The sequence below is a fragment of the Caloenas nicobarica genome, chromosome 20 (assembly GCF_036013445.1).
Source record: "Caloenas nicobarica isolate bCalNic1 chromosome 20, bCalNic1.hap1, whole genome shotgun sequence".
NCBI classification, from domain to species: domain Eukaryota; kingdom Metazoa; phylum Chordata; class Aves; order Columbiformes; family Columbidae; genus Caloenas; species Caloenas nicobarica.
In genome coordinates this window covers 5,599,839-5,626,860 of record NC_088264.1, presented here as the reverse complement: position 1 = coordinate 5,626,860, position 27,022 = coordinate 5,599,839, and the positions used below count along the sequence as shown (strand labels likewise).

Here is a 27,022-nt window from a genome sequence, read left to right as displayed (position 1 = left end):
GTGTTCTTATAAATGCTTTACAATGAATAAACCTATCGGAAATCGTGGCGGTTCCTTTGTTCCCCTCACCCCCAAAGCCATGAGATCATCTCCTGCAACAGGAGCCGCTGTTGGATGTGGGGGAGAGGGACAACCCTGCAGGTTTGCATTATAAAGAGCCCACGCCTTTCGCTCATGGTGGTCTGGGCGGCTTCCTGGGGGCTCAGAGTAATGTCACCAGCCAGCGGACCTGCCCCATGTCTCTTCCCCATGCCGGGGTCTGCAGTCAACCCCCTGCTTTGCCCAGGGGCTGGGACATTCCTGTGCCAAGCAAGCTGAATTCTCTTCCAATGCTCATCCCAAGGAGAGAGCAGTGGCTGAAAGCACTGGAGGAGGAAGAGGGTGAGGAAGGGAAAAGCAACAACCCAGGGAGGGCAGAGCAGCACAAAACTCATCACTGGACACTTCTCCCATCCATGGCACAGGTGCCATAGTCATCAAACCACCCTGCACCCAGCTGTAGAGGAGGACCTGCAGACGCCACAAGCTGCTCAAACTGAGCAAGCACACAGCACCCTGCCCTCAGCGTGATGCTGCAGAACGTGCGGGCACAAACTCCGCTGGCCACATCCCCATCCCTGCAGGACTCCAGCACAATGCTCCCCCTTGGAGCAGAGGGAAAACCACCACCGCGGGTACCATTTCCAGCACGAACACATTCAGAGGGCAGCTCTGCCTGGCAGGCTGCTGCTGTTGCTGTCTCCATGCACCCCAGGATGCCTAGCAGGTGTGTAACTCCAGCTCTGCCACCCTTTTGCCTCTCTAACAGCCCCTTCTGCCCTCTTTCACCACCAACCTCTTCCTAGCATCTCCAGCCTGCCTTGCCTCACCCCATCCTGTCCACTCGCTCACCGGCATTTGACAAACAGGGAGAAACCCTTCTCTGGAGCTATACTGGTTTCAGTGGCACACCTGGGCTTTGCAATCAGCCATGCGCCACTTCCAGGAGCCATCCCAGGAGAAGAGTACAGAGCGCAGAGAAAAAAACAAGCAAACAAACAGAACCAAACAAATCAGGGTCTAGTAGCTATAACACATGGTTGTATCCTCCTCCCACCCTGGCCAAAGGAAGGCAGGGAGCTGACAAGGACAACAGCCACTTACGCCAAGGCAAAAGCCACCAGCGCTCCCACCACCACGATGAAATCCAGGATGTTCCAGAGGTCTCGGAAGTAGGAGCCGTCCTGCAGGATCAAGCCCTGATCGATCATCTGAGGGAGGCAGCGGTGAGAAAAAACAGGCAAGGAATGAGCAGCTGAGACGACACACAGAAGCAGCCGCAGGTTGGCGGACAGGGACATCGCTGGGGAGCAACAGACCTGTCCCTGCACCCGGGCTATATACCAAGGAGCATCATATTTTAGGAGCCCGGAGACTGATAAAAGCAGCATTGAGCACTCTGGACTCCCTGTGCTAAGAACCAGGCTTTAAAGTCTCCATCATCGAAATTTAGGAGCGGAATCGAAAACCTGAGCTATTTCCCACCTGCTGCACCCCCAGCACAGCCAGCCTGAGGGGCTCTTACCTTAATAACCATCTCGAAGGTGAAGACGCCGGTGAAGACGTAGTCAAAGTACCTCAGGACCTGCAGAGAGAGGGTACGGGTGCTCTGCAGCTGCTGCCAAGTAAACGGGCTCGCTTGTGCCCACCCAGACCCCATTACTGCCCCACACCCAGCGTTCGCCTGGCTTAGGTGCAAACAGAGGGTGAGTTTTGCTTGTTCCAAACCCAGCCTGTTCCCTAAGTGTCTAGGACAGCCATAAACCCAGCCTGCACAGACAGGACGGACACATTTTCCATGCATGGCGCAAGCGGCTCAGAAATGATGCTGTGAGCCAGAATCATGCTCCCTCATCCCAGTGTCCGTGCACACGGGCACCTCCCCAGTTTAAGCTACACCCTGGTCTGCTCCCCAGGCTCTAAACCCTGCATGTAGGGGGCTGGGAGGGATTTCCAAGGTTTAAAAATGGAAGGCAGTGGGGGAAGAAGTCAGATCCCATGGCACGGTGCAAGCACATCACCAGCTGCCCTCATCTATGTCCCATGTGTGACCCCCACCACGGAAGCTAAAAATCCTACAGGACCTCTGCCTGTGGGGTGGAAGGAGCAGGGGGAGGTTTGCAAATCACCTTGTTGCGGTCAGAGTTGGTGAGGACGGGGTCCTCTGCCGCGAGGGCGATGCTGCTGGCGGCGATCACCAGGAGGATGCACATCTCGAAGTAGCGCAGGTTGACGATGTAGTGGCAAGCCCTCCGTACCCTGCGGGGAAACAGCCCAGACCCCGAACCATGAGACCCTGCCATGGCCCATAGGCAAAACCCACCCCACATCACCGCCTTCCAGGGCAGAAAGATGGACAGCAAAGTCTGAAGAGCAAAACAAGGGAGCCCAAGGGTGGTTTGGGGTTGCTGATCCCTTTGCTCTGGCTGTCCCAGCTCCACGGACACCAGCCAGGGAGAGTCCCGGAGAAATGGGGGGGGCTTATTCTTCCAGGCTGTTGGAGCTGGGCAAGAGCTATAGGAGAGCAGAAAACTGCAGAAAAACGTAACAAACATTGAATAAAAATCACAGCCAGCAACCAGCAGTCAGGAGAGAAAGCCCCGAGCGTGGCTGGCACAGAGGGAGAGTGCTCTGAGGGCTTGGGGAACAGCATGGCTGGTTGTCCATCCTGTCTGGGAGATATTCAGTCCCCTCCCCAAGGGGATCCCCTGTTTTCAGTTCTTCCCCTTGCAGCCTTCCCCAGCCCCAGGTCCAAAAAATGTCTCACGGGTTGGTGGTGCTGAAGATGAACATGGAGCTATGTGGCACCATGGCTTTGCCCGTCTCGCTTTTCTCCTTCTTCCGTTTCTTCTTCTCCACCTCCTCCTCATCCTCTTTGGTCTCAGCCTCCTTTAAGGGGCTGGCTTCGCCATCTGTCTTGTTGCTAACTGCAGGAAAGCGAGAGCCTTTGCCTGGCCTTGAACCCAGAACAGCACCCTGGGGTGTCCCAACTACCTCCCCTCCCAGTTTCTGCTTTGCATCCCTGTGCTGTTTACAGAGAGAGCAATCAGAAGGAAAGAAAAGACACGAGCTGCTGGGATGAAGCAGACAAAAGGGGTTTAACAAGGCCAGCATCCACGGCACTGTTTAATTAATAACACCATTGAGAGCAGCTCACCTCGCCAGCAAGGATGCTGTTAAGGGGTTTGAGCAACAGCAAGCTGGGTGGGGGCTGGGGATGTGTTAGGAAAAACAGGGGATTCAAGTGCTTTGCCCAGGTGGGGAGGAAGGGCGAAGGAGGGATCAGGTGAAGATGTGGCTGGGAAAGAGGTGAGAAAGGAAGAAGATCCCCAGGGGACGGCGGCACATCAGTGCTGACTTTGGGCTCCCCTGCAAAACTAGGGTGCTGGAGGGAGGTGCTGCAAGGCACAGCGCAAGGAAAGCCCCTCCATTTGATGGATACAGATAGGAAAAGCCTTGCAAGCGGCTTTCCGTCCCCACAGGGTCCCTGAGGGCCAGGAGAGGGGCTCAGGAAAGAGAGACGGGTCCTCACTCTGTACCACAGCGGAGTCGTGGACATCGATCATGATGGTGGTGCTCTCCGTAGCCTTCTCAGTGTTGGGGGTGATGGAGGAGAGGTCAGGCTCGCTCCGGCTGATGGTGCGGCTGGTTTCCAGCAACGCTTGCTCGCTGGTGTCCAGGCTGCTGCAGTCCTGCTCCGTCAGGCTGCCCATCTTCCCCCGGGGGGGCTCGGGTGGCACTTGTGGGGTGCTCCCCTCCTTGGTGGTCCTGACCAGCTCGGCATCACCAGCAGGGACCCCGTTTGTCCTGCGGGAAGGCAGCGGGATTAAAAGAGGTGTGAGAAGATAAGGGGAGAGGATAAGGAGGCATGGGAACAAGATGCACTCCGTGGGTACCAACCTGCTGGGCTCCCCGCTTGCCTCTGGCTCCCCCTGAATCAGTGCTTCTGCTGCAGCCGTGTCCCCACACAGGTCCCCATCCTGTGTCCCCTCCGTGGGGCTGGCCTCCTCCAGACCCATCTCCTGGCTGGCCGAGCGGCTCCCCAGGGCACCGGCCGGCTCCTTCCCCTCCATCCGGGCTCTGCGGTGCCGGCTGCGCCGCTGGCTCTGCCTCATCCGTGCCCTCTCCTCAATGCCACCTCCTGCCCCATCCTGCTCGCCCAGCTCGCAGTTCCCATGGCACGATTTCTGCTGCCACAGCTCCTTGTCTCGCTTGGCACGGGGCGATGGGCTCCTCCTGTCCTCCCCGCTGCCAGGGTTGGCACCTGGGGCCGGCTGCCCGGGTCCCTCGGCTGGTGGTCGCTCGCCCTTGCCGCCCTGCTCCTCGGCGCATTTCTCCAGGGTGACGCTGTCCCCCGGTTTCTTCCTGCGGAAGATGCTGGCGTGCGGGTTGATGAGGGGCGGCTCGTCCTTGTTGATGCCCTCCTGGCTGGACATCTGCATGTGCCGGCGCAGCTGGCTGGTGCGCTGCTCCCACACCGACATGTGGTGCCGCCGGCGACGCTCCCGCCTGCAACGGGGGACAGTGAGGGGTCAGTGGACTGGACACCCACCCACCTGACAACCACCCTAGATTTAATCCAGGAATCCCAGGGAGAAGGAAATGCTGTCCCCAGGGCTATGGGCTGGACTCCTGCTTTGTCCCCAGCCCTCCAGCATCCCTCTGGTGCTGGTAGGGGGCTGGAAACGGGGCTAAAACTGTATTTCTGCCCCTTCAGAGACACCGGGCTGATGGAGAATCAGCCCCAGCAGCCTCACAGCTGCCCTGAAGCTCTCGGGCAGCACACCCAACCCAGCCAGGCAGTGACCACCTTCCTCTTGCATGGGGATGTCTGTGCATCGCCAGCTCCTCAGAGTCGGGCTACTTTTCGGAGTGATGCTGCCCTAATGGTACAAGTGATGGTGCAGGGGACTCTGCCACGAGAGCCAGGTTGCTGGCAAGGGTGGCAGTCCTGATGGGATGGGGACAGTGAGGACGAGGGGAAAAGACGGTACAAGAGAGGAAAGCCAGGTACAAGACCTGCCTTTCTCAATGAGAGGTGGCCCACCAAGACATTTGCCATGGAGAAGGTCACTGGGTGCAGGAGGTGCCCTCCATCCCTGGCTCAGCTACACACACCTGGGACAGTTTCCCGAGTGGGCAGCCTGCACGGGGCTTGGGGAGCAGCGGTTTTGGTGGGAAAAGGAGCTATACAGGGGCTCTGTGTTCCTGCAGGTGTGTTCCGAGGCAGCGCTGGGCTACGCCGCGAATCCTTCACATTGCTATAAACACACACACGAACACCCTGGCGAAGACAGACGTGCCCTTTCCCAACACATGGACGCCCCATGGTGCACACGCGCATGTACGCCGCTCACTCCCGCAGCACACGCGACTGCACGGGCACCGACACCATGGCACACACAAAACCACGAGCGCACGCACACAAACGGGGGTGCAAAGGGGCACAGTGAATGCAGACACACACACAAACACCCCCCAAACCCAGGGGGCCAGAGGGGAGCAGCACGTGCCCCGGACCCATGGACGCACAGACAGCACAGGAGCCACAGACGACACGCAACGCCCCCCCCACGGGCCCACATACAGGTGGCTGCTGCGCGGCTCCCACATCGACATGTGGTGTCTCCTCCGCCTGTCTCTTCTGGGGAGGAAAAACAGAGGGGTTCAATCCTTCTTTCACCCCTCCTTTGAATCATGTGGGCAACACCGAGAGGTGTCCCCCGGCCCCGGGCAGCATCTCCTGCCTGTTGGTGCTGGGACACCGGAGCGCAGCAACCAGCAGGGACCCCCCTGCTCGTATGCGCTTGCACACCAGCAATGAGCTGCCTGCAGCGCTGCCCATGTTCACACTCACACGCTGCACCCCGGTTCTCACACCCCACCGTGGCACTTGTTACTGCTATGCAGGGAGACGCATGCAGCGATGCCCGTGCTGGGGATGCAGATCCAGTTCATGTGGACCAAGGAACCTTCCCCGTGCCAGCATGGGGAAAGCAGTGCAGGCTGCAGCCCCTCAGAAGTCCTGGTACATCCTTAGATATTTAACAGCTCTTTCAAACTCTTCCAAATTCACTTCTCCTGAGCGACACGTGGCAGTTTTGCAATGGAAGCGATGCGTCAGGCCAGCCCTGGTCTGCTTTCCTTTACAGAGTAGATTGGAACAAAGCACGAAGGGATCTTCAGGTGGAGCAAAAGGATTATTCCTTGTATATCATCATATCAGACATAAAACTTCCAGTGTCACAGCTGGAAGTATCTATGTCACAGAAATAATTCATTACTGAGATTAGCAATCCAGGTATTCAACTGTCCTGACAAGTTTTATTAAAATGGGAATAGCAACTGGTCGCAACTCAGAGGAGAGCTAATAGACTTAGTCTGGATTTATGATAATAAAATTGGCAGAAATAATCCATCAGCCTTTTCTGCACTTCAGTTTTGTTTCTTTGTACTGCACTTCTATAATAGTGCAGTGAAGTGTTTCTGTGTAGAGTAATATAATGTCTTTGGATACCAGAACCCTTGTTTGTCTGCTACTAGCAAAACCCAGTTCAGAAATCTTTCACTAATATTATTTCTTTATATATAACACATCAGATACGCACAGCTACAAGCAAAGAGTCACGAGCACATGCAAATGTGCACGCAGTGACTTACAGGTTTTGCTTTTGCGAATGCTGCTTTTGTGCGTGTCTGCAGGATGTGCAAGCGAATATACTCCAACCACACGTGGCCGAGTGCCTGTGCGCACACAGAGCTCACACAGGGAGCATCTCCCTGCCGTCCTGTGAGTGCAACGACGCCCTCAGCCCCCGGGGTGAGACACGCTGGCGATTGTGTCCTTACAGCCACGGGAACAGCCCGGTGCCACCACGCTCCAGGCAGACAGAGAGTCGCAGGCACCCGCCGCCGTCCCCGCAGCAACTGGCCGAGCCTTCAAACCGCATCCACGCACCACGTTCGGCACCGAAAACACATGACAGCATCCGCATGCGTCCATCTGGCCACCCACTTGTCACACAGCCCCGAGCCATCTGCACCGACGGGGGCCCGTGTACAAATACAATATACACTGATCGGCACCGCAGCCGCCCACGCCAGCCCGGCCACGTGGGAGTACTCGTCCCCGAGTGCCACCGGACCTCTCCGCAGGCAGGAATGGCTGTACCCAACCTGCCAGCGCTGGGTACCCACGTAGAAATGAAGCCATCTGTGTTCTGCGCATACCCAAACGCAGACACCGACTCGGCTTCAACGTCCTGAGTTTCCAACAGCCCTTTGGGGTCAGCTCTGCTCTGGCTTGTCCCTTGCTCTGATGAAAGGCACATCAGACCTGATATGCTGGAGGTGGTGGCCCCTTCCTGCACCCCCCTCCTGCCCCTGACGCTATCCATCCTGATGAGAGGGAGGAGCTGGAAAAAAAGACCTGCAAATATCAATACCTCTCATTTCAATGCCACTAGAACAACAAAAGGTTAAAGAGATCTGTTTTCCGAGCCAGTTATATCTGAAAACGCTAGCAGGGAAGTGCAGTGTGGGCAAATCCTTTAATGCCCTTATATCATCCATCTCTCCCTTTTCCTCTCTCCTATTTCTCCATCCTCCAGACTATATCCCTTTTATTCCTTGCTTTTATCCAACACATTCCCACCGGCAGCCAGAGCTGGTCACACCACACAGACTCTACATCTCTCCCATCAACTCCCCAGTACCTGGCCAGGCACAAATTTATTCTGAACCTCCTGTTACCCCAAAACCAGGGCGATATCTGCAGCTGCTGGGAGACCAGGCAGGGCTTACAAATATCCCCAGCTCCTGCTGCCCCTAAAACCACAGGGTTTAACCCTAAAACCACATGCAGGCAGGGGGACCATCACATCCCACCATTGCCTCCGACCCCCTTGGATGACAGCTCGCCTGAAGACAGTGGTTTCTCTCAGTAAACCTGCAAGAGATTCTGCCATGTACAAGCTTGGCTGGGTTTCAAAGCATAACGAAACTTAAAATTCCCTGGGAAGGGATTCTATAAAAAAAAAAAAAAAAAAAAAAAAATCCTTTCAGCCATACTGAAATGTACTGTTTTGGGAAACAAATCAAAACACCTCGTTCCAATGTTGACTTTGAAAGTTTTATGTGATTTAGACCATATGACACTGCAAGATAAAGGGGGAAAAAAAAGGCACCTAGAAAGGAAAAAACAGAATTTTCTTCTGCTGAAATGCAGAGACGAGGCTCCTTAACACCATGCTGGGGGTTTACGTGGTTTGGGGCCTTTTTTTCTTGCCCAAATCAAATTTCTGTATAATCAAATGAGGCTTCGCAAACCTGCTCCAGCTCTCATAACCGTATTCGCTGCCAGGGAAGGAGCCCGGGGGAGATTTGGGAGCAGAAGTGTCACTTCTCCCTGCAGGTCTGCCACAAAGAAACGGCCCCGGGGAACAAATATCTCCCCTCCTCAAGAGAAAACTGAGATACCTTCCTCCTCCCCAGCCTCCTTCCCCACCCCTAGCAGCAGCCCTGAGTGTTAGAGCTGTATATTTGGGGCAGAAAGCCTCTTTTAGCAGATTTCTGCCACACCCAAGCCCTGAGGCTGCCACTTGGGGCAGGGGAGGGCAAGTCCATGTGAAATGATCCCCCCTCCAACCCCTCTCCAAGGCACTGGTGATCATGGGGAGCACACTGCTGGATCTCCATCCATCCTCAGCAGACACCCAGAGAGAGCATCACCCCACGTGGGGACCCCTTTTCTTGCAGCAACTCCATGACCACCCTGCTGAGAAGCCCCACGGAGCTTTGGGGACACTGTTGTTGAGGGGGTCACTCACTCGATAGCAGGCATGTTTGGGGCAGACATAGGGCTGACTTCTTTGGCTTTCTGAAGGGCATGCTTCTGGTTAAAGGCCTCCTCTTCCTCCTGCTCATCCTGCGGAGGAAAGACAGGAGCTGCTTAGTGGAACATAGGGGTTTCAAGAGAAGGTGCAGCCATCATAGAATCACAGAAGGGTTTGGGTTGGAAGGCACCTCCAAAGCAGGGACATCTGCACCAGCTCAGGTTGCTCAGAGCCCCGTCCAGCCTGGCCTGGGATGTCTCCAGGGATGGGGCATCCGCCACCTCTCTGGGCAACCTGGGCCAGTGTTTCACCACCCTCAAGCGTCAAAAATTTCTTCCTTATGTCTAGCCTGAAGGGCAGGGAGGGATGCAGGGAGGTACCTTGGATGCTAATGCATGCAGGAGAAAAGGAGACCTGCATTTCCAGAGACAGACTTTATATTCCTTGTGCTATGGGGACACAACTTCCCCGCTTTGCCAGATCTTACTGAAGGCGTCAGCGCTACTTAAATAAGTGAACCCAGCCCACTCCAGGCAAGAGCTGGGCTGTGCAGGCTAGAACAGCCCCAGACGGCACAGACCAGCTCAGCCCTCCCTTCTTCACAGCCACAAGGGCGAGACCGGCATCCCCCCGACGGAGTGGGAGAGAAGGCAGCCATGAACCACTCCAGCAGAGACTGTATGGCTTTAATGAGTACGGATGTGTCTCCGGTGCAAAAAAATGTCATTAGGAGTCATTAGCACATATTGAGCCTTTTCAGAAACTCAGCGCTCCCTTAATTGATGCCATGGGTACAGCGTGGGGCTCTGCCACCCCTCTCACCCCAGCAGACGTACCCCTCAGGCAAACCAGCATCGTGCCCCATTTCGATTACTACTAAGGGGTCAGATTTACACCAGCGTGGAAGCCTCTCAGTAAACCCCAAGGACCTGAGTAATAGGCAAGGGCTCTGAAAAAAAAAAAACTGGCACTGTGGGATGGCTGATCCCCTCCGAGGAGCAGCAACAACCCTCGCAGCTCTCGCTTATGGACCGTTATCCAGACGGTGCTCCAACATTTTAGCATTCCCTGAATATTTCCCAACATGGTCTTAAAATAAGCTAAGCCAAATAACCTTCTCAAGCACCACCCTAAATTGCATCCTAAATCACATCCACTGCCCTGCGGGCAGATGGGGAATAAATACAGACACCAGTGGAAAGTGCTTCCCGCTCCGCATCTCCAGAGTACTTGGGCAAATAACCATCCCCACATGAGACCCCGTCAGATAGATGAGGGTTATCTCGATCTGACTGGAGGAAAACGGAACTGGAGAGCTTAAATGGAGAAATAGTTAAGCCACACTTGATGGGAAGTGTGGGTGTTCCTTGAAAGACATGAGACCAGCAGGTTTAAGCACTGTCCTAAATCAAAGCCTAACTGGCTTTGCCCAGTGATATGGGCTTGTGTTTGAGGGGAGCACCCCATGTACCCTCCTGGGGGAAGAGCCTCTCCTTGCAATTTGACCTGATGTCTTTCCAAAGCAGGCTGAGCTAAAGGACATGGTGGCCCTGGCTCTGGAGTGAGGACAGTCACAGGCAGAGCCCTGGTGTCTTTTCTGCTGGCTCCCTCCTTCTCGCTCTTCGCACTAGCAAGAGAAGAAAAAGAAGCAACAGGAACGTACCTTGGTGAGCTCCTGAGCGTTGGCCAGGTTGTCCACCGCAATGGCCAAGAACACATTCAGCAGAGTATCTGTGAGCTGCTAAGGATGCACAAGGCACATGTTAAGGACATAGGTGTCTGCAGCCACCAAGGGAGGGTGGCCCTGGTGGCTCCTCATCCGCTCAGTGAGGAGCAGCCAAAGGGGCAAACTCCTCACCCATCCCATGCATACAGCCCTAAATGCACCTCCAGGTAGCTCCTTCCCTGCATTTGGGATATTCCTGATGGGACTCCCTCAACCGGGAGAGGAGGGAGGAACGGTGGGTGGGGAGGAGGGTGCCCTCAGAGACTTAGATGAGCCGGGGTTGTCTCCACTAAAAGCACGCCAGCCAGGTGGATACAGTTTCCAAACAAGGTGAGGATGATGAAATAGATGGAGGACCACATGCCCGAGCGAACACCTCCCTGGGAGCGGATGCCATTGTACATCACCTCGTTCCAGTCCTCACCCGTCAGGATCTGCAGGAAAAGCAAGCCAGCAGCTCTGTCACCTGCACCTTCTCCTCCCCTGGACAGCCCCCTCAAATCTGTCCCAACAACACGCAGGAGCCGAGAACAGAGACCCTGTGCAGCAGATGACCCAGTTCTGCAGCTGCAGCGCTTGAGGGAGATGATGTTGGACACCGCTGAGGATTTAGTTCTCCTCAGAAGAGTTTTGAAACTCTTCCACCTTGCGTAACAGAGGTGGAAGAGTTTCCATCTCTCGCCACCTGCTTTGTTATGCAGCAGGAGAGGGAGGAAGTGATTTATATCGTAACAGCTGATGGAGGGGAACCTGTTTGCTTTAAGGAGCCCCTTCCAGCCAGTGGCCAAGGAGCAGAGAGTCCCAAGTCCCTGTGGTCATGTCCCCTTGCGGTCCAGCTCCTACCTGGAACACTGTCATGATGGCTGCAGGGAAAGTGTCGAAGTTGGCCGACGGCGTCCCATCGATGAAGTTAAACCTGGAAATGGAACCGGGAGGACACAAATGGGCTGGAGTACCAAGGTCACCAAACCCCTGATTACTCTGCTATCAGCTCTCTTGTGCTTAGGAGGGCCTTTCCCCCCTCTAAGGAAGGACGACTCCTGAGCATTTGGTGCCAGAACCAAAAAGGTCTCCTGGCCAAAATGACCCACACAGCCCAGAGACACCTGCCTGAGCAGGGTCTTTTGTCTGGGAGGGGGACCACTGTTAGCAGCAGCCTGAGGGGCAAGGCTACGGTCTTCAAGACACCTAAGAGGGCTTTAACGCCAAGAAATTCCTTTTCCACAGACTTAAAACAACCTACCTGCCTCCAAACAGCTGCATTCCCAGCAAGGCAAAGACTACAATGAATAGGAAGAGGAGGAAAAGCAGGCTGATAATAGACTTCATGGAGCTCATCAGTGAGACCACCAAATTCCTCAGGGATGCCCAGTACCTGGAAAACAGAACCAGTGCTGGAGCCTTCGCAGAGATGCTGCAGCGACAGGATCTGGGCTGCAGCCACAGTCTGAGATGTAGGGTGACAATAATGGGTGGTTGGTACATACTTGGTTATTTTAAATATTCGTAGTAGACGAAGGGCTCGTAGGACACTGATCCCAAAAGAGGTTCCTGGCCTGAAGATAGCCCAAACCACTTCGAAGATGCTTCCCACTGTGACCTGAGAAGCAGACACAGCCATGAGGCAAAGGATGGGCTGTTGCAAGGAAACCTTCATGTGCCTGAAGATGAGGAGGCACCCACCACCCTGGCCAAGACCAGGTGTCTCAGTCCAGCATAGGCAGGAGGTCCCAGCAGAAAGGGTTCCCTTGCCCACTGCAAGGACCATCCCATTCTTCTCCCCCTTGGTTCCTTTGGCAGACACCTGCCAAACTTCTCCCCATACACCTGCAGCATCTCCATGGCCACTTACCCCACAGTCAAAGCAGTTGAAGGAAGAATGGAAGTAAAGGCGTGGCCCCATCCCGTACATCTTTAAGGACATCTCCAGGAGGAAGAGCCCAAGAAACAGGAACTCTGCATAGTCTGAAAGAGAAAACCCAGACACACTACCCTTGGGACACCAAACTGTGAGGAGCATCCTGCATGAACCCACCTACATAGCACATTGCAGAGATGGGACAAGTCAAGGATGACACTGGTTCCCCCAGCTCTCTCAGGCCAGGGTATGGGGTGAAGCTTGTCTGCAAGGACCTCAATTATATATAACAGAGCACCAAGGCCACAAGTTAATCATTCGGGGTAGGTGCACCAGTGTCCCGGGGGTTTGAGAAGACAAGAGATGGCTAACATGGAGCATAGCAGCTCTTTACTATTACACAATGGTGACTGGGGCATCTGCAAAGACATTAACCACACAACACTGTAGGGGAATATTAGCAACCTGGATTTAAATCATTGCATGACTGGAACTTGGCCAAGGTAACTGAGCAGAACAGTCAAGAGGCAGTGAAAAGCTTCTCCAGCTATTTCATGAACATTAGCAGGCAAGAGTCTGGCTCTCCACCTTTTCCAAAAGATGCTTCTCACCATGACCAGCTGCTGTATCACACCATGGCACGTTGGGATCCCAGCAAGTCTGAGCATGCTAATACAAATTTGGACAGTCCTGCTGCTTGATAGGGACATTTTCAAGGTGAGTAAGAATAACACAGCTGAGAGAACAGCGCTGTCCCTACTGCAGCAGCTCAGGAGGAACACATGGCTGCCACAGGGTTGACTACACTGTTAGCACCAAGCTAGAACAGATATGCATGTACTGCCTCCAAGACCTGACCACAGGGGCTGGGGGATGCTCCAATAGCTGGTTTCAAGCTTGGGGCCTCCACGTCATGCTCTGCACCAAAACTTTAACCAGGAAGTTCTCCCATGACCAGCTCCATCCCTGCAAACTCACACCTTTCCAACTATTGCTTGTGGGCATTCAAAGATAGATCCCCAGCAAGCCTTCCGTCACTACTGTTCACAATTTCAAGATAAACCCGAGACCTGCAGTCTGTTTTTCTCTCTTGACGAACACATTGGACCTGAAGGGCATGAGGCCAGTAAAACTCCTCCACTTTTGTTCATAGGGCTGAGACAGCCATCAGTGGCCACAGGGCTGAATTAAATGGCTGTACATGGTCCTTTGTTATCAATCATAGAATAGAATCACAGAATAGTTTAGGTGGGAAGGGACCTTCAAAGCTCATGTAGCCCAATCCCCTGCCATGAGCGGGGACATCTGCACCAGCTCAGGTTGCTCAGAGCCCCGTTCAGCCTGGCCTGGGATGTCTCCAGGGATGGGGCATCCACCACCTCTCTGGGCAACCTGGGACAGTGTTTCACCACCCTCATGTGTCCCTAATCTGAATCTCCACTCCTTTAGTTTAAAACCATCACCCCTTGTCCTACCACAACAGGCCCTGCTAAAAAGTCTGTCCCCATCTTTCTTATCGGCCCCTCTTAAGTACGGAAAGGTCGCAACAAGGTTTCCCCAGAGCCTTCTCTTCTCCAGGCTGAACACCCCAACTCTCTCAGCCTGTCCTCCCAGCAGAGCTGCTCCAGCCTTGGATCATTTTTGTGGCCTCCTCTGGACCCTCTCCAACAGGTCCATGTCTGTCCTGTGCTGAGAGCTCCAGAGCTGGACACAATACTCCAGGTGGGGTCTCACCAGAGCAGACGAGTTATCAATAGTGAACATAGTTCAGGCTATTCCCCACCCAGGTCCATACCAGCATGACTCTGGTGGAATTCATCCCCACGTGCCCAGGGGTAAGGAGCAAGGGCGTGCTGCAACCTCCAGCTGCTGGAGATAAGAAGGTTGCAGGAGGCTTTGCCTGCCCACGCAGTGCTCTCACACCTACACAAAGTCCAGGAACTCACAGAGGAAATGTGTGAGCCAGGCTGGCTGGTTGTGATGGACGATGGCCACACAGGCAGTGTTGAGAGCCACCAAGCTCAAGACGATCCAGTAGAAGACCTGTGATTTCACCATGTGGCGAACGGAGATGCGCAGGAGTCGCTCCTTGTGCCGTAAGTAGGAGGCACCATCCACTCTGGCACCTTTGAGACCAGAGTGACTCATGGGGTTACCTAAGGGAAAAGAGAGGGAAGGAGGAGCTGGGTGTTCCAGCCACAGTGAGAGAAGGCCTTGGGTGCTCCAGCCTTCTCCACAACATGAGACAGGACATGTAGCTCATAGACACTGATCTCCTGGGAGATGACTTAACCGCACAGTTTTTAAATGGTACAGGCGGCAGCAGGTGGTTTGCCCCCTTTGCTGCCAAACTAGCAGAGATGGCTGAGCTGTGACAATCTCCACGCGATAGGTGCAACCCTCACAACTCAAGCTTGCAGAGGTTTCGGGGAGGAAAGCTCCAAACTGCACTAACCCAAGGTTGGATGAAGAGGTCTTCTCTGTGCCAGCCTCCGCTCGCCCACGGAGGAGATATCAACGCAGTGCTCGTCGCTCGAGTCGCGGTTCATGGCATCCGTCCGGTTCCTCTTGATGGTGGCTCGCCTGAGCACTGGCAAGGGAAGAGGAAGGGGTGTTGGTGGCCCAACTCTGCCAGTAGCCACCCCATTGGACCATGACCTGGTGATCACTACTTGGCTAGAGTAACCCAGGTGACCTTAGTCCAGAGCTATCTCTTGTGTGGGACCAGACATCTCCTGGCCTACATGGTCTCTTAGGGGTTATGCTGTCAATCCACCTCCCCACATCCCACAGACCCCACCGGGGCACCCCTGAATCTCCATCCTCTCATCACAGCTAGAGAGTTTCCACCTCCAGCTGCAGGCAGGCAGAAGGAAGGGCAGGCAGGTGTTTAGGCAGGGCTTTGCTTGTCTTACCTTCTAAGGCTGAGGTCCCAGAATTTTTGTTCTCTTCGGCCAGCATGACTTCCTCTACGCAAAACACAGAGTTCAGCATCAGGAGACAAGACACCCTTGGCTGAGCACAGCAGACCTCACTGCCTTGTACCCAAGCACTTTGCCCAGCCTGGAGGTGGTTGCTCTATGTTGCAAACTCTTGTCAAGTATTGCTTATGTGTCCAAAGGCAAATTCTGAAGGGTGGCAAGTGGCAGCTACCACACATTGCACAAGAAAGAAAAATTACTTGTAATCAATCTTTTTTCCTCCCCTGTAAATAACTCCACTAAAGAAGCTGAACATTGTAGACAGGTCTTGGGCTCAACATCCCAACCTAGGACCAAAGCTGAGGTCTGAGGCTCAGGCTTTTTTTCAAGTTACCATCCTTTTTCAAGTCTGAATGCCAGATGAAAGTGTAAACTTCCCCTTCCCAGAGCTGAGTGCGCTGAACTGATCCCCACAAGTGGCAAGCAAGGACAAGGGCTGTAGCAGTTTGGGGACCAGCACCCATGGGCTGTCATGCCTAGCTGGGTATCAGCAGGAAGCCCAGAAACCTCCATCATCCCCAGCTCTCGCCCAGCTCCAGGTGGGAGCCCCAAGCTGGGAACCAGTGAGTGCATCCCCTCCAGACTGCTCCAGAAGCGGGTTGAGTTTGAAAACCACCTTTCTACTACTACTTTCTACTGCTTTTCCCCTGCTCATCACTGCAGGAGACTGAAGAGAAAGGAAACTACAGCAGCACAAAGCTTCCAGCAGTGATGCTCACAGCCTTCCCTGGAGACATAATATGCCTCGTGTTCAAGATGTGACCGTTTCATGCCACAGAACGTGAGGTTTCATCAGCTGTTGGCAACGTCCTTGGTCTCAGCCTGGCCAGAGAGTTGCTGGAGCATCTTGGGCCAAGCTCACCCTTTCACCCAACACCGCCATGTGAGCACCTGGACAACTCTGGAGCTGCACTGGATGATGATGCCCAGGGATCCTTTCCCATCCCCACCACTTTGCGTGACCTGTGGTCCTCACCGCCCCCCGTCCCACCAGCCCTTACCTGCTTTGTCTATCCAGGCCCGGTAGCCGTTGAGCTCCCGCTCGATCTGCTGCTGGCGCCGCAGCTTCATGAAGGCTCGGCGGTTCTCCACTCGCTCCCGCTCTTTGGCAAACTCCCTGGGGAAGGACAGAGGGGGACAGAGAGAGTGTGGCCAGGGGCAAAGGGATGCACGGGGGGCTGGGGGCACCACAGGGCTGGGAGGGGAGGCAGGGACCGAGGGTGAGCACAAGCCAAGGGCTGCTGGAGTATGTTGGGGAGATGCATGGCCAGGGGTTGGGTGCACAATCAGAGGACAAGAGGCTTCTTTGCAGGAGAAAAAGTGCAGATGCACATGAGCAAAGCCCCTGCTCAGTCGCTCGACCCCGCATGTCCCAGCTGGGAGCTGCTGCCGTTCGTGGAGGGTGCTCCCAGTGCCACCCGACTCCACAACCAGCTCAGCTCCTCCGTGCCCCTTCGAGGAATAAAAACTGGGCACCGTGAGGAAGCAGCAAAGAGATGGAGGAGGGCAAGTCCTGTACCCTGCCTTCACCACCTCTTCCTCTGAATCCTTTCTCTTTCCAGTCTCTCCTTGGACAACCCTGTTGCACTTCTCTGGACTTCAGTGTCTCACATGAACTGTCCAGGCACTGTGACCAGTCCAGAGAAGGACAACAGCTTGGCACGGCATCAGGTAGGCAGTGCCACATGGGCTCTGGGCAGCCAAGAGCACATCAAATGCTGAGCAATGCTGGCCAGAGCGAACACTGTGCCTGCTGCTCATGGTGCATGGATGTGGTAGCATCCACGTGCTCACGTGCACTCCTCAGCACAATCATAAACACACTCCAGGGTACATAAGATGTATGATTTCACCTATAGCCCAGCCCAGAGCTGTGCAAAGACACCCATATGCAGCAAAGGCTATATACACCTTCTCACGTGCAGTTAAAACACAAGACTGCACTGTTAAGCATGGTCTGCATTCTGGATTACACAGGCTCATAGCCACATGCAGAAGGCCTGTGCAGGCTGCCCTTCTGAAGTTTTCAACCACCATGTACAAAAAAGCACTCGCAGCCCTAAGTATGTATGCAAAGGCCATCGCACACAGAGAAATTGAAATATCTGGCAGGAAGCACAGGGGTGGCAATCCCTGGGGTGGTAACCTCCCACCCACACCAGGGGTTATACGTGAGATGACACGGCCGGACCTTCTAGGAGGTCCCATACCTCATGCTCGCATGCACCACATAGCTGGGACATCTCAACCCACATGTTACACCTCTACTGATGATCACAGTTGCACACAGGGAGCATCCCTCACACCAGATATCCCCCCAGCACGCCCTTCCTTCCTTGCAACACCATCAGGGAAGTGCAATCTGTTGGCTGTCCTGGCTGCACAGAGGAACCCTGCCCTCAGCCACCTCCCAGTCCCAGGCTGCTCCGAGGGAAGCATGATTGCAAAGAACAAATGGCATCATTCTCTCTGCAAGACAAAACGTCTCTCTCCCCAGAGACCAGCAGCAATCTCCACCCTCAAAAAAATAAAATAAAAAAAAAATTCAAAAGAACTGAAAGGATTGGTCTGTCTGCTGCAGAGAGAGTTCAAGTGCATTACCCCAGCTGAGCTATTACACCCTTAATGCTGTGTGGGCTTTTGCATGTGTGTGTGTGTGTTTGTGTGAAAAGCCCTGAATGTTCCCTGCATCTCTTGTTTAAGATCCCCAGACAATTCAAGCGTTTTTTAATTCGACCCCAGGAAGGTGAAGTTTCCTGCTGCCCTGGCATTAAGCATCAAATGACTCTCCCCCTCCATTGCTGGCTTTCAGACTGAAATGAGACTTTCTTCCTAGGGCCGAGAAGGGGGAGAGAACAAAAGGCAAGGAAGAGAAAAGCAGCCAAAGTGGAGGGAAGGAGGGCGGGAGGAGACGAGGAGGGAAGTGAGGGGAGAAGGAAGGACCTCCCACAGCCAAGGGCAAAATGCACGCTCAGTTTGAGGCATGTCATGCAAAAACCCTCCTTGTCCCTCACTGGAGGAAGGGCAGCATGATTCTGGCTGTGCCATCATCTCTCACCAACCAAATTTGTTAGCAAATTTGAGGTGTCAAGAAACAAGAAGATGCTGTTTGCTTCTCTCCCTCTGGCTTGGTCCACTGGTCCTCCCATGCGCTGAACCTCTGCCCCATGGGCCATAACCCCCCGCCAGCCAGCACCTCGGCTGAACTTTTGCCAGCCGGACCTTACAGGTATATTCTGTGTCCAGAAACACCTGGGAGGCTTCCCCTGCTTTACACCAGCTGGGAATCTGGCCCCTCTCTGCCACCTCCTGCTTGCCCATCCCTACCTCTTCCAGCTCCTCCTGTGCTGAGGCTGGTGTCTCCTTTTGCTGCATGGCAAGAGAAGCCACCATCATGTGTCCACGATGAAACCCAACCAGAAGGACTAGCTGAGCTTCAAATCCCCTTTTCCCAGAGGAAGGAATGGAAGCATCTTTTCCAGTGCCTCTCCCACTTGTACCATTTGCTCCTCCCCAACCATTCGCTCACGGAGCCCTAATTTGCAAGAAGCTGGTGCCAGGGACAAGGTCCGTGCAGCCGCCGCAGCGTCTCCGAGGGAGACACTTCCCACACGCTTGATCCCTAATGGACCTTAATTGCTTTTGTCCATTAGAAGGAAGAAGGGGTGGCAGAGAGGGGAGGGGGGGAAAAAAAAAAAGTTAAGCTCAATTTAATGAATTATTACATTTCAGAAAGACACGTTACTGAGCAGGGCAGCAGCGGGGGCTGGTGACATCTGAGAGTGGGTAGGCGATGCTGACAGATCAAGGATTGCTCAGAGCCAATTTGCAGCAGCGGGTAGAGATAATACTGTATGTGTGCGAGAACAGGGCCGGCCGTGGTGACTGACAGCTGCCTGGGAAGGCTCCAAGTCACAGGCAGGGTGGCATCTCGTCACCCAGAGAGCCGGGCGCCCATCGAAGGGCTCTGCTCCCCAACGTGTTTGGGTTACATCCCCAGGAATGGCCCAATTTTGCCTTGCCCAGCCTGCTGAGGTGGCTGAAGCATAGATGGTTTGCTCCTCCTCTGCCTGATAATTGTCCTCTACAGCCTTGGTATTCCCCTCATGTGGCCCGAGAGCATCTCTGCTCCAGGCAAGAGACCTTGGAGACACCACTGCGCTTGGTCACCTTCCTCCCCGGGCCTCTGTACCCTTGCTCACACCAGGGCAGCGATGCTTTTACTACACCGTTGTGCTCCGCGCTCAAATGACTGGAGAGCCCAGGTCTGGTTTTAATGGGGGAAGAACCCGTGTGGAAGCATCCAGACTGAAAATGGGCCCCCTTTTTGAAAAAAACAGAACAAAAATGGATTAAAAAAAAAAATCCAACCACAAGACAACCAACAACCAGTTAAGGAAAAAAAAAAAAAATCACGGCAACCTACTTTTCTCTTTTGGAGCTTGCGTCCAGAGCAGGAACACAGCACTGGTCACATCAATACTGTGGCTTCCATGCTTTGAAACAACAAGCCAAACATCTTCAAACCCATGAATTCGTTGCCTTTTGCCACCGTTAAAGACACCTCTAACAAACCAGTTACCAAACGGGTCTTAAAACAATACAAGGCAGCAGAAAAGGATGAGGTGGAAAGAGCAGATTACACGCTGAGGATGAGGCAGCAGCATTGTGCCACCGTGAAAAAAAAAAAACACATATATAATGGGATGTATAACAAGGAACACCATCTGCAAGCCATCAGGTAATATTGCTGCTCTCCTCAACACCCACGAGGTCTCAGCGCATGGCTCTGCTTCAGGGTTGAGCACCACAATTTGAGGAAAAAACACCCTCAGCTCCAGGAGCGTGTCAGAGAAGGTTACGGGACAGAACTGCCAACAGACGGTTTGGAAAACACAGATCAGACAGTTGCAAACCAGGGGGATCAGATGGTATTTACCCAAGAGGTGTAAAGGAACTAAAGTAAGTGTGTGCGGAACTCACTGTGCAGTCTGTAACCTGGTGCTTCATCCTCAACTGCTGGCAGCAAGCAAGCACAGCAGAACTGGGATTAGTGCACTGAACCGACAGCAAAGGTGTCCAAAAGGTACAAAAACCTCCGCAGCGGGAAGATGTGCTTCATAGGTCTGCTTTGAGGGAGGCCACGAGTTTTTTGGGTGAGGGTAATTGCTTGATTTAAGTTCACTCAAATTGCCAGAGTTAGTCAAGGAAGATTCAAGGCCAGGCTGGACGGGGCTCTGAGCAACCTGATCTGGCCGTTGATGTCCCTGCTCGTGGCAGGGGGTTGTACTGGGTAAGCTTTGAAGGTCCCTCCCAACCCACACTATTCTAAGATTCCTTAAAAAGCTGCGCTGTCTCAAGAAAGTCTTCCCATGAAGCACTAACTGTTGAAAAGAAAAAAATTTAAAAAGGAAAAGAGAAACGTTCTATTTCTTGTGTTCCCTTTTGGTGGTGACCGTTAGCTTTTGAGCATCTCTGCGTACTTTGGCGACAGTTACGCGTTCGCCGCGTTACGAGGAAGCTGCAGCAAGAACCGGAGCATACAGCTGACGATGCTAAAGCGGCACATTTATAGAGTGCTGGCAGACACACGAGTTGGGGAATGAAGAGCTGACAAGCTGTTGGTGACATCAAATGGTAGAACGGGAAGGAGCTAGGAGATACCAGCCCCGAGATTACCCATTACATCACTGTCCCATTTAAGAAGGGCTAGATGCTGATGGTTACCTTCTAACTTGGAGAAAGCTTGAGATTTAAATCAGATTTTATTATAGTTACTCACTGATGTTTGTCACTTCTACTGGGTCCGAAAGGGCCTTCTATTAGAGAGGATTGATACCAAGCAGCATGAACAATTCAGAAAGACCTCATCATGCTTGTTTGCGTTGACACCCCACGCTAAGAGGAGAAGTGAACAAAAATAGAGGCAGCAGGGAAAGGCGATGAGAACATGAAGGCACAGGGAGAAGGCAGCCCAAATGGGAAACTGTCTGCATGAGTGGGGAGAGGCCAGAGAGGCTCCAGACGAGGAGCCACCAGAAATAAAGTCAAGTCTCCCAGCACTGAAGAGCTCCTTTTAGAAGCCGGTCCCTCAAAGAGATGTGGGCTGTTGTGGCTCCACGTAGGGCCCAAAGCAGCAGGGACAGGGTCACCAGTGGCCAGTTGTGTTATGGGGTCTCTCGGATCCAGGCTTTGGGCAGCTTTGAAGATGAAGTTCAAGAATTCAAATAATTTGAGACACTGAATTGACTCAAAGCGGTGAGAAGCACAAGAGAACTCAGACTTTACATCTGCTGATGGGGAACAGAGCCCACTGAGCATCAAGGACTCTAAATACCTCCCCTCTTCTCTCCAGGAATCCTTATTTCTTGTCTACAGTTATCTCCAGTCAAGAGGATCTCATTCACCCAAGAGCAGGTTCGACCATGGCTGGGCATCAGCCGCATGTTGCTGCACAGCCTGTCCCTCCCCGATGGATCCCAGCAGAGATACAGGTGTCTGGTCCAGCCTCCGCATCTCAGGGTGGGATCAGCCCCTCTCCACACACTTCATGCGTGCTCTCCAAGAAGAAGTACTCCACGACCAAGGGAGAAAAGCACGTACTCTATGACCAAGGGAGAAAAGCACGCATGGATGCTTGCTTTGTGTGCAGCTCAACCCTGCGGTGACCTTTGAAAAAAATAGACGAGTTTTCCATGACACTTGGATTGGGCTCAGAGCAGCCAACGGTTTGGAGAGCTTGTTGTTTTGACGTAGAGAAAAATAAATGACAAAGAGGACAAATACCACTGGGAGAAGGGAGCCGCTGACATTCCAGTTGTAAATTCTCAGTTTCAACATTTTTCTAAGGGTAACAATGCTGGGGTTTGCATCTCTGGCCCCATTGCTCAGACAAGCCTGTTGTTTGCAACATTGCACCAAAGGCAGCAATAGCATGGCCAACCCACGCTGCAAAAAAAGCTACAGAGACGTTCCAGAGGGTCTGGTAGCCCCAGCAGCAAGAAGCAGAGATAGAAGCTCTGGATTTTATTTCGCTCTTATCAGGCAGGGCTGGTATGAGCAGCGCAGCTTCACTGCTTCAAGAGCCCCGGGCTTTGTTCGCAATCACTCCCACTGGCTCCTGCAGCGCTGGGAAAACGCCACTCCCCCCCTTCCCTTCTATGCTCCAGTTTTTATCCTCTGTGAGCAGAGAACGGTTTCATACTCGCCCCTTTGCAAGTGACAGCAATCCGCAGATAAAAGATGCACGGCCAGTGCTGCAGGTGAGTTACAGTGTGGAAAAAAAAAAAAAAAAAATCACCAATTTTCAACATTTCATCGCATTAACTTCCCATGAACTTCCAAAGCACTCTAATCGACGCCTTCACCACACAAACACAATGAATTCAGAACCAATCATCGAGTGTGAAACCCACAATGCAACTGCTAGGTATGTCACTCCACCGCTGCAAAACAAACAAACAGCCGCCTACGATGTACAAAGCATTGATAACACTATGTGATTCACTCGGGGCATCCTCTCTACCCAACAGGGGTGCCCAGCACCCCCTTGCAAGGATGGAGTTGGCCACGGAGGATCTGGACACCTCCAAAGCCAAGTCACAGAGCTGCAGCCACGGCCACACGATTGCTGTCATTAACCAGGATGACAGAAATTACAAGAACCTGGAACAAAAAAATCCAAAAGCAATATGAGAGCAAAAGCCATCCGCTGAGTGCCTGTCAAGAGGATCAAAACCAAGCCTTTTCACCCCCAATCCGCAGACAACAGGCAGTCCGCAGAGCAGATTTGCAAGGAGGCACGAAGAAGAGCAGATTTGAAGCAGTCGAGACACGCTGGCAAATAATTTGCAAAGAGAAATCAAAGGGGAAAGTCACCGAATCATCTCTTTGTTGTGGATTTTTTTTTTTTTTTTCATCCTGTCAGGGACAGGCTGTTAAGAGGAGTCGTCATTCCCTGTACCCCCGGGGGACACGGCACAGCAGACACGCGCGTCTCTTGTCAGGCAGCTTGTTTGCAAAGGGCTTGGAGGACCTCGGCAGAAACGTGGTACAGCAGAGCACAGCAGAGCCACCCGTTGAATATGGATGCCCACCTGGCTGCTGAATAGAGATGAAGATCTCAAAGGCTCCTTTTGCTTCACTCACGTTCAAATACCACGTCGACGACACAAGAGTTTCCCCAGAATAAAGTGACAAGTGGGGCTGTTTCTCACCAAACGTGGCCCGACCAAGGCGCATCCCATGATGGGGATGGTCCCTGTTACACCTACCTTCAAAAGCGGTTCCAGATAGTGAATCCCAAACACACAACAGGCTCAGACACCTTACATCTCATCCCAGCCACTTCCTGAGATGCTACAACCATTAAAGAAAAAAAGATGCTTCCAAGCTTTCCCGCTTACCATGTAATATTTCTTGGGCATGTTTGTTGGCATCCTGCTGTCCCTCCTGATCTCCCCACAAGCCTTCCTGCACTGTGGCGATGTTCCTCTCCACAAACCGTCAGCCTCCAAGACATTAATCCTCTTCCCAGCATTTTTGGTTTCAAACCACCTGCTCCAGATCAAACGCATGGGGCCCAAGTTTTGTGTAGAGCCGGCAAAAAAAAAAAAAACCCTGCTTCCATTGAAAATGTACACTTGTTCCTTCAACGCCCTTATTATTAATTGCTATAAAACTTAATTTTGTTCATCATTTGTTATGCCTCAAAATTGGATGGGAAAAAAATTCAAATTAAGTGAAGTGAAAAGATTTCAGAGATGGTACAGAAGGCTCCTGAAGGAGCTGAAGAAAACTCTCCGGAGACTGGGAACACAGAACTAACCCAACCTGAAAGAAAGAAGATCTTAAGACAAAGAAATCTTGCCAAATTGATCCTTTAATTATAACATTAGTCGTTTCTTTCAAAGGCTTAGTGCAAGAGCTGGGGGTGGGGGGCAGAAAAGACTTAAATGGAGAAAAGACTTAACATCACTAGGATGAGTAGAAGCAATTAGGAGGATTTAAATTACTCTCTTGTTTGGTACAAGGCAGATGGATTTCATTTTTCTTGCCATCATGCTCCACTTTTTGCTCTGCCATCAGCTTCCAGAGGTCTCCTTGGCAGACCCGAGGACCCAGGTTTCCCAGGGCAGGCAGCATTCCCGGCCACTCTGCAACCACTCAGCGATTGCTGAGGACCACGAACATTGCTGATTGTAGCAGCTTTGTCACCCTGCAAAGGGGCTGGAAGTACGAGCCTGGATAGGGAAAAGGAGTCTACCAGCCCTCAAGAGGAGGACAGACGCTGCAATGAATGGAGGGGGGCGATTGCAAAGCAGATTTTCTCTGCAGGGGCTGGGGAAAGGGAGGTGGAAAAAAGTCAAAACACAGCCTGTCTGGTATGAGAAACTCCACGTGAGTCCTCAACGTTATACCTCCAAGCGTGGCTTATTTTTTATCTTCACTCTTTCATCTTCTTGCTCCCAGCGACAAGCTAGACATGAGCCATCTTCTTGCAAGAGGGGCAAAGCAGAGGGAACCTCTGCAGCGGCTCGGACAGGACCAGTGGTGAGCTGTGCTGGTTCCTGGGATGGCATTACTGCTGCTGTGGCACCACGCGTGCCACACACGGCGGGGACCAGGCAGCAAGGCTCTCACTGGGGCTCTGCTGCTCTGGAGATCAGCCTGAACACACAGATCCAAGTTGTTTTACATGAGAAACAGCTGAGGAAAAAAAAAAAAAAAAAAAAAAAAAAAGAAACCACCACATTTCACAAAGAAGGGAGAGCAGAACTTTGCAAATCTCCCGCACGGGGCACGTGCAACTTCTGCATCCCCTTGGCTCGGAGCTGAGCGATCGCAGGGCATTGCCCACAACAGACCATCAGCCACGGGCCAGGAGCAGGTTCCGTCCATCCCTCCCACCCACCCCACAGCAGAGCTCCCAAATCCACCGGCTGCCACGTGGCAGAAAATGGGGCATTTCAGCTGATGCTTCATCCTCGCTCGCTCCCACTGACTCTCTTCTGCCAGGATTATTTTGGTAGCTTGTGTAGCTTTAAAAGCTGAGCAGTCACATCTCCTTGGGCTTGATACCTGCTCTCAAAGAGGAACAGGGCCAATTTTTTTTTTTTTTCCCCCCTTCCTGCTCTCAGTTAGAATTAATTGATCTGTAATTGCACCCATAGAGGGGGAAAGTTAATAGACACAGTAATAAATGCCAAAGCCCCAGAAGAACTGGCTCTCCAAGCCCCTGCCTGGAGCAACGCCATCTCCTCTTAATAGCGTTGCAAGCAATTCCAGCGCATGTTAGTATTTAGAGAGAAAAATCGAGGAGCCTCAGTGTGATGGAAATCATTTCTTTTCCTCTCCCACATACTTTGTGCTTAGGAGCAGATGGATCCAGGCTGTTTACATCACGGAGGTCATGCCTCAGCTTAACAGTTGGGGAACTGACTGTTGGGAGAGATGCGCATCGCAACCAGAAGATTTGCTAAATCTAGGCTCCGGCAAACTTCTGATGGTGGCAAGTTAAACATAATACAAATGTCCTCCTGCAGCCTCTTCACATTCAGGACCTGCCTTGGGTGTTTAATTTTTTTTTTCCCCAAAGAAAACCGCTGCCGAGACAAAGCAAGGGCAAGAGCGGCAGCTCTGCAGCAGCTCATGAGCGTGAACTTCGAGAAGGCTGGAAATCCCACGTGGACCTCGTTATTCACCGGTGCAGATGGTGCGGTTTGCAAGAACGTGTGTCCAGGTTTCTGCAAGTGGGCTGCCAGGGCTCAGTGCTGACTGCTGCACCCCGAGTTAACAGAGTGACTGTGATTTCAGCTGCCTGCATGCCCCAAATCAGTGCTGTAATGCCAGGGAAAGGTTTCCTTCATGTGGAGGTGTTCCCATGGAAGCTCATCCCCGAAGTGACCTTTCCTCCCAGCTCCAGGATGCGCAGGGGGATCCAGCCAGACCCTGGCTGAGCATCCCACTGGGAGGCAGAGGACGGAAAAAGCCAAGTGCTCTCCTCCAACATAAGAGGATTGCAAGAAGTGTTAAGAACAATAAAAACTAAGTAAGCAAAGCGAGGAGAGAAGCCCTTCTTATTGCCCTCAAGGACACACATTGTTTGCCTGCAGAAGTACCTTCTCCTGCCTCGTGTCGCACCCCTCGGTGGCTCCGGCAGCGGCTTGGGTAAGAGGATGCTTCACCACTGCTGAGGTACAGCATCCACCCAGCCACAGGGGACATCTGTGGCCATGGCCGGCTACAAGGGAACATGGAGTGGCCTTGCCATGGGGTGGCAGAGCCCAGCTCACCACCTCCACTCACCTCGCTCAGCCCTCCGGGGAGCTGAGCAGTCGTGCTTTTCCCTAGGTATCTGGCAACGCCACGAGAGCATCTCCATTGCCAATTAGGCCACCCACCCGCTTGCATCCTTCCCCAATACAAACCCTATTAGCGATAAACAAACAGGCGAAATGCCAGCCGGCGCCTGGGAAGAACCCTAGACAACCGCATCTAACTCACTGGGCATGGGAACAGCTGCCTTGTGCAGTCCCGGCGCAGGCGGACACCCAGTGTGGGCCAGAGCATGAGCTGGGCATCC

At 53.0% G+C, this 27,022-nt stretch overlaps 1 protein-coding gene across 1 annotated transcript in view; it reads right to left on the bottom strand.

The window, feature by feature from the left end:
• The window catches only part of CACNA1E (calcium voltage-gated channel subunit alpha1 E), a 92,352-nt gene that overhangs the window by 29,530 nt on the left and 35,800 nt on the right, over nt 1–27,022 (bottom strand). The window contains exons 8-25 of the mRNA XM_065649168.1: nt 16,440–16,555; nt 15,373–15,426; nt 14,913–15,047; nt 14,404–14,613; nt 12,452–12,564; nt 12,087–12,199; nt 11,843–11,974; nt 11,443–11,515; nt 10,916–11,033; nt 10,537–10,604; nt 8,868–8,965; nt 5,627–5,683; nt 3,940–4,548; nt 3,572–3,846; nt 2,807–2,966; nt 2,169–2,298; nt 1,565–1,624; nt 1,144–1,250 (exon numbers count right to left, since the gene is read on the bottom strand). Coding sequence (XP_065505240.1) covers nt 1,144–1,250; nt 1,565–1,624; nt 2,169–2,298; nt 2,807–2,966; nt 3,572–3,846; nt 3,940–4,548; nt 5,627–5,683; nt 8,868–8,965; nt 10,537–10,604; nt 10,916–11,033; nt 11,443–11,515; nt 11,843–11,974; nt 12,087–12,199; nt 12,452–12,564; nt 14,404–14,613; nt 14,913–15,047; nt 15,373–15,426; nt 16,440–16,555 — 2,628 coding nt within the window. The remainder of the gene's footprint in view (nt 1–1,143; nt 1,251–1,564; nt 1,625–2,168; nt 2,299–2,806; nt 2,967–3,571; nt 3,847–3,939; nt 4,549–5,626; nt 5,684–8,867; nt 8,966–10,536; nt 10,605–10,915; nt 11,034–11,442; nt 11,516–11,842; nt 11,975–12,086; nt 12,200–12,451; nt 12,565–14,403; nt 14,614–14,912; nt 15,048–15,372; nt 15,427–16,439; nt 16,556–27,022) is intronic.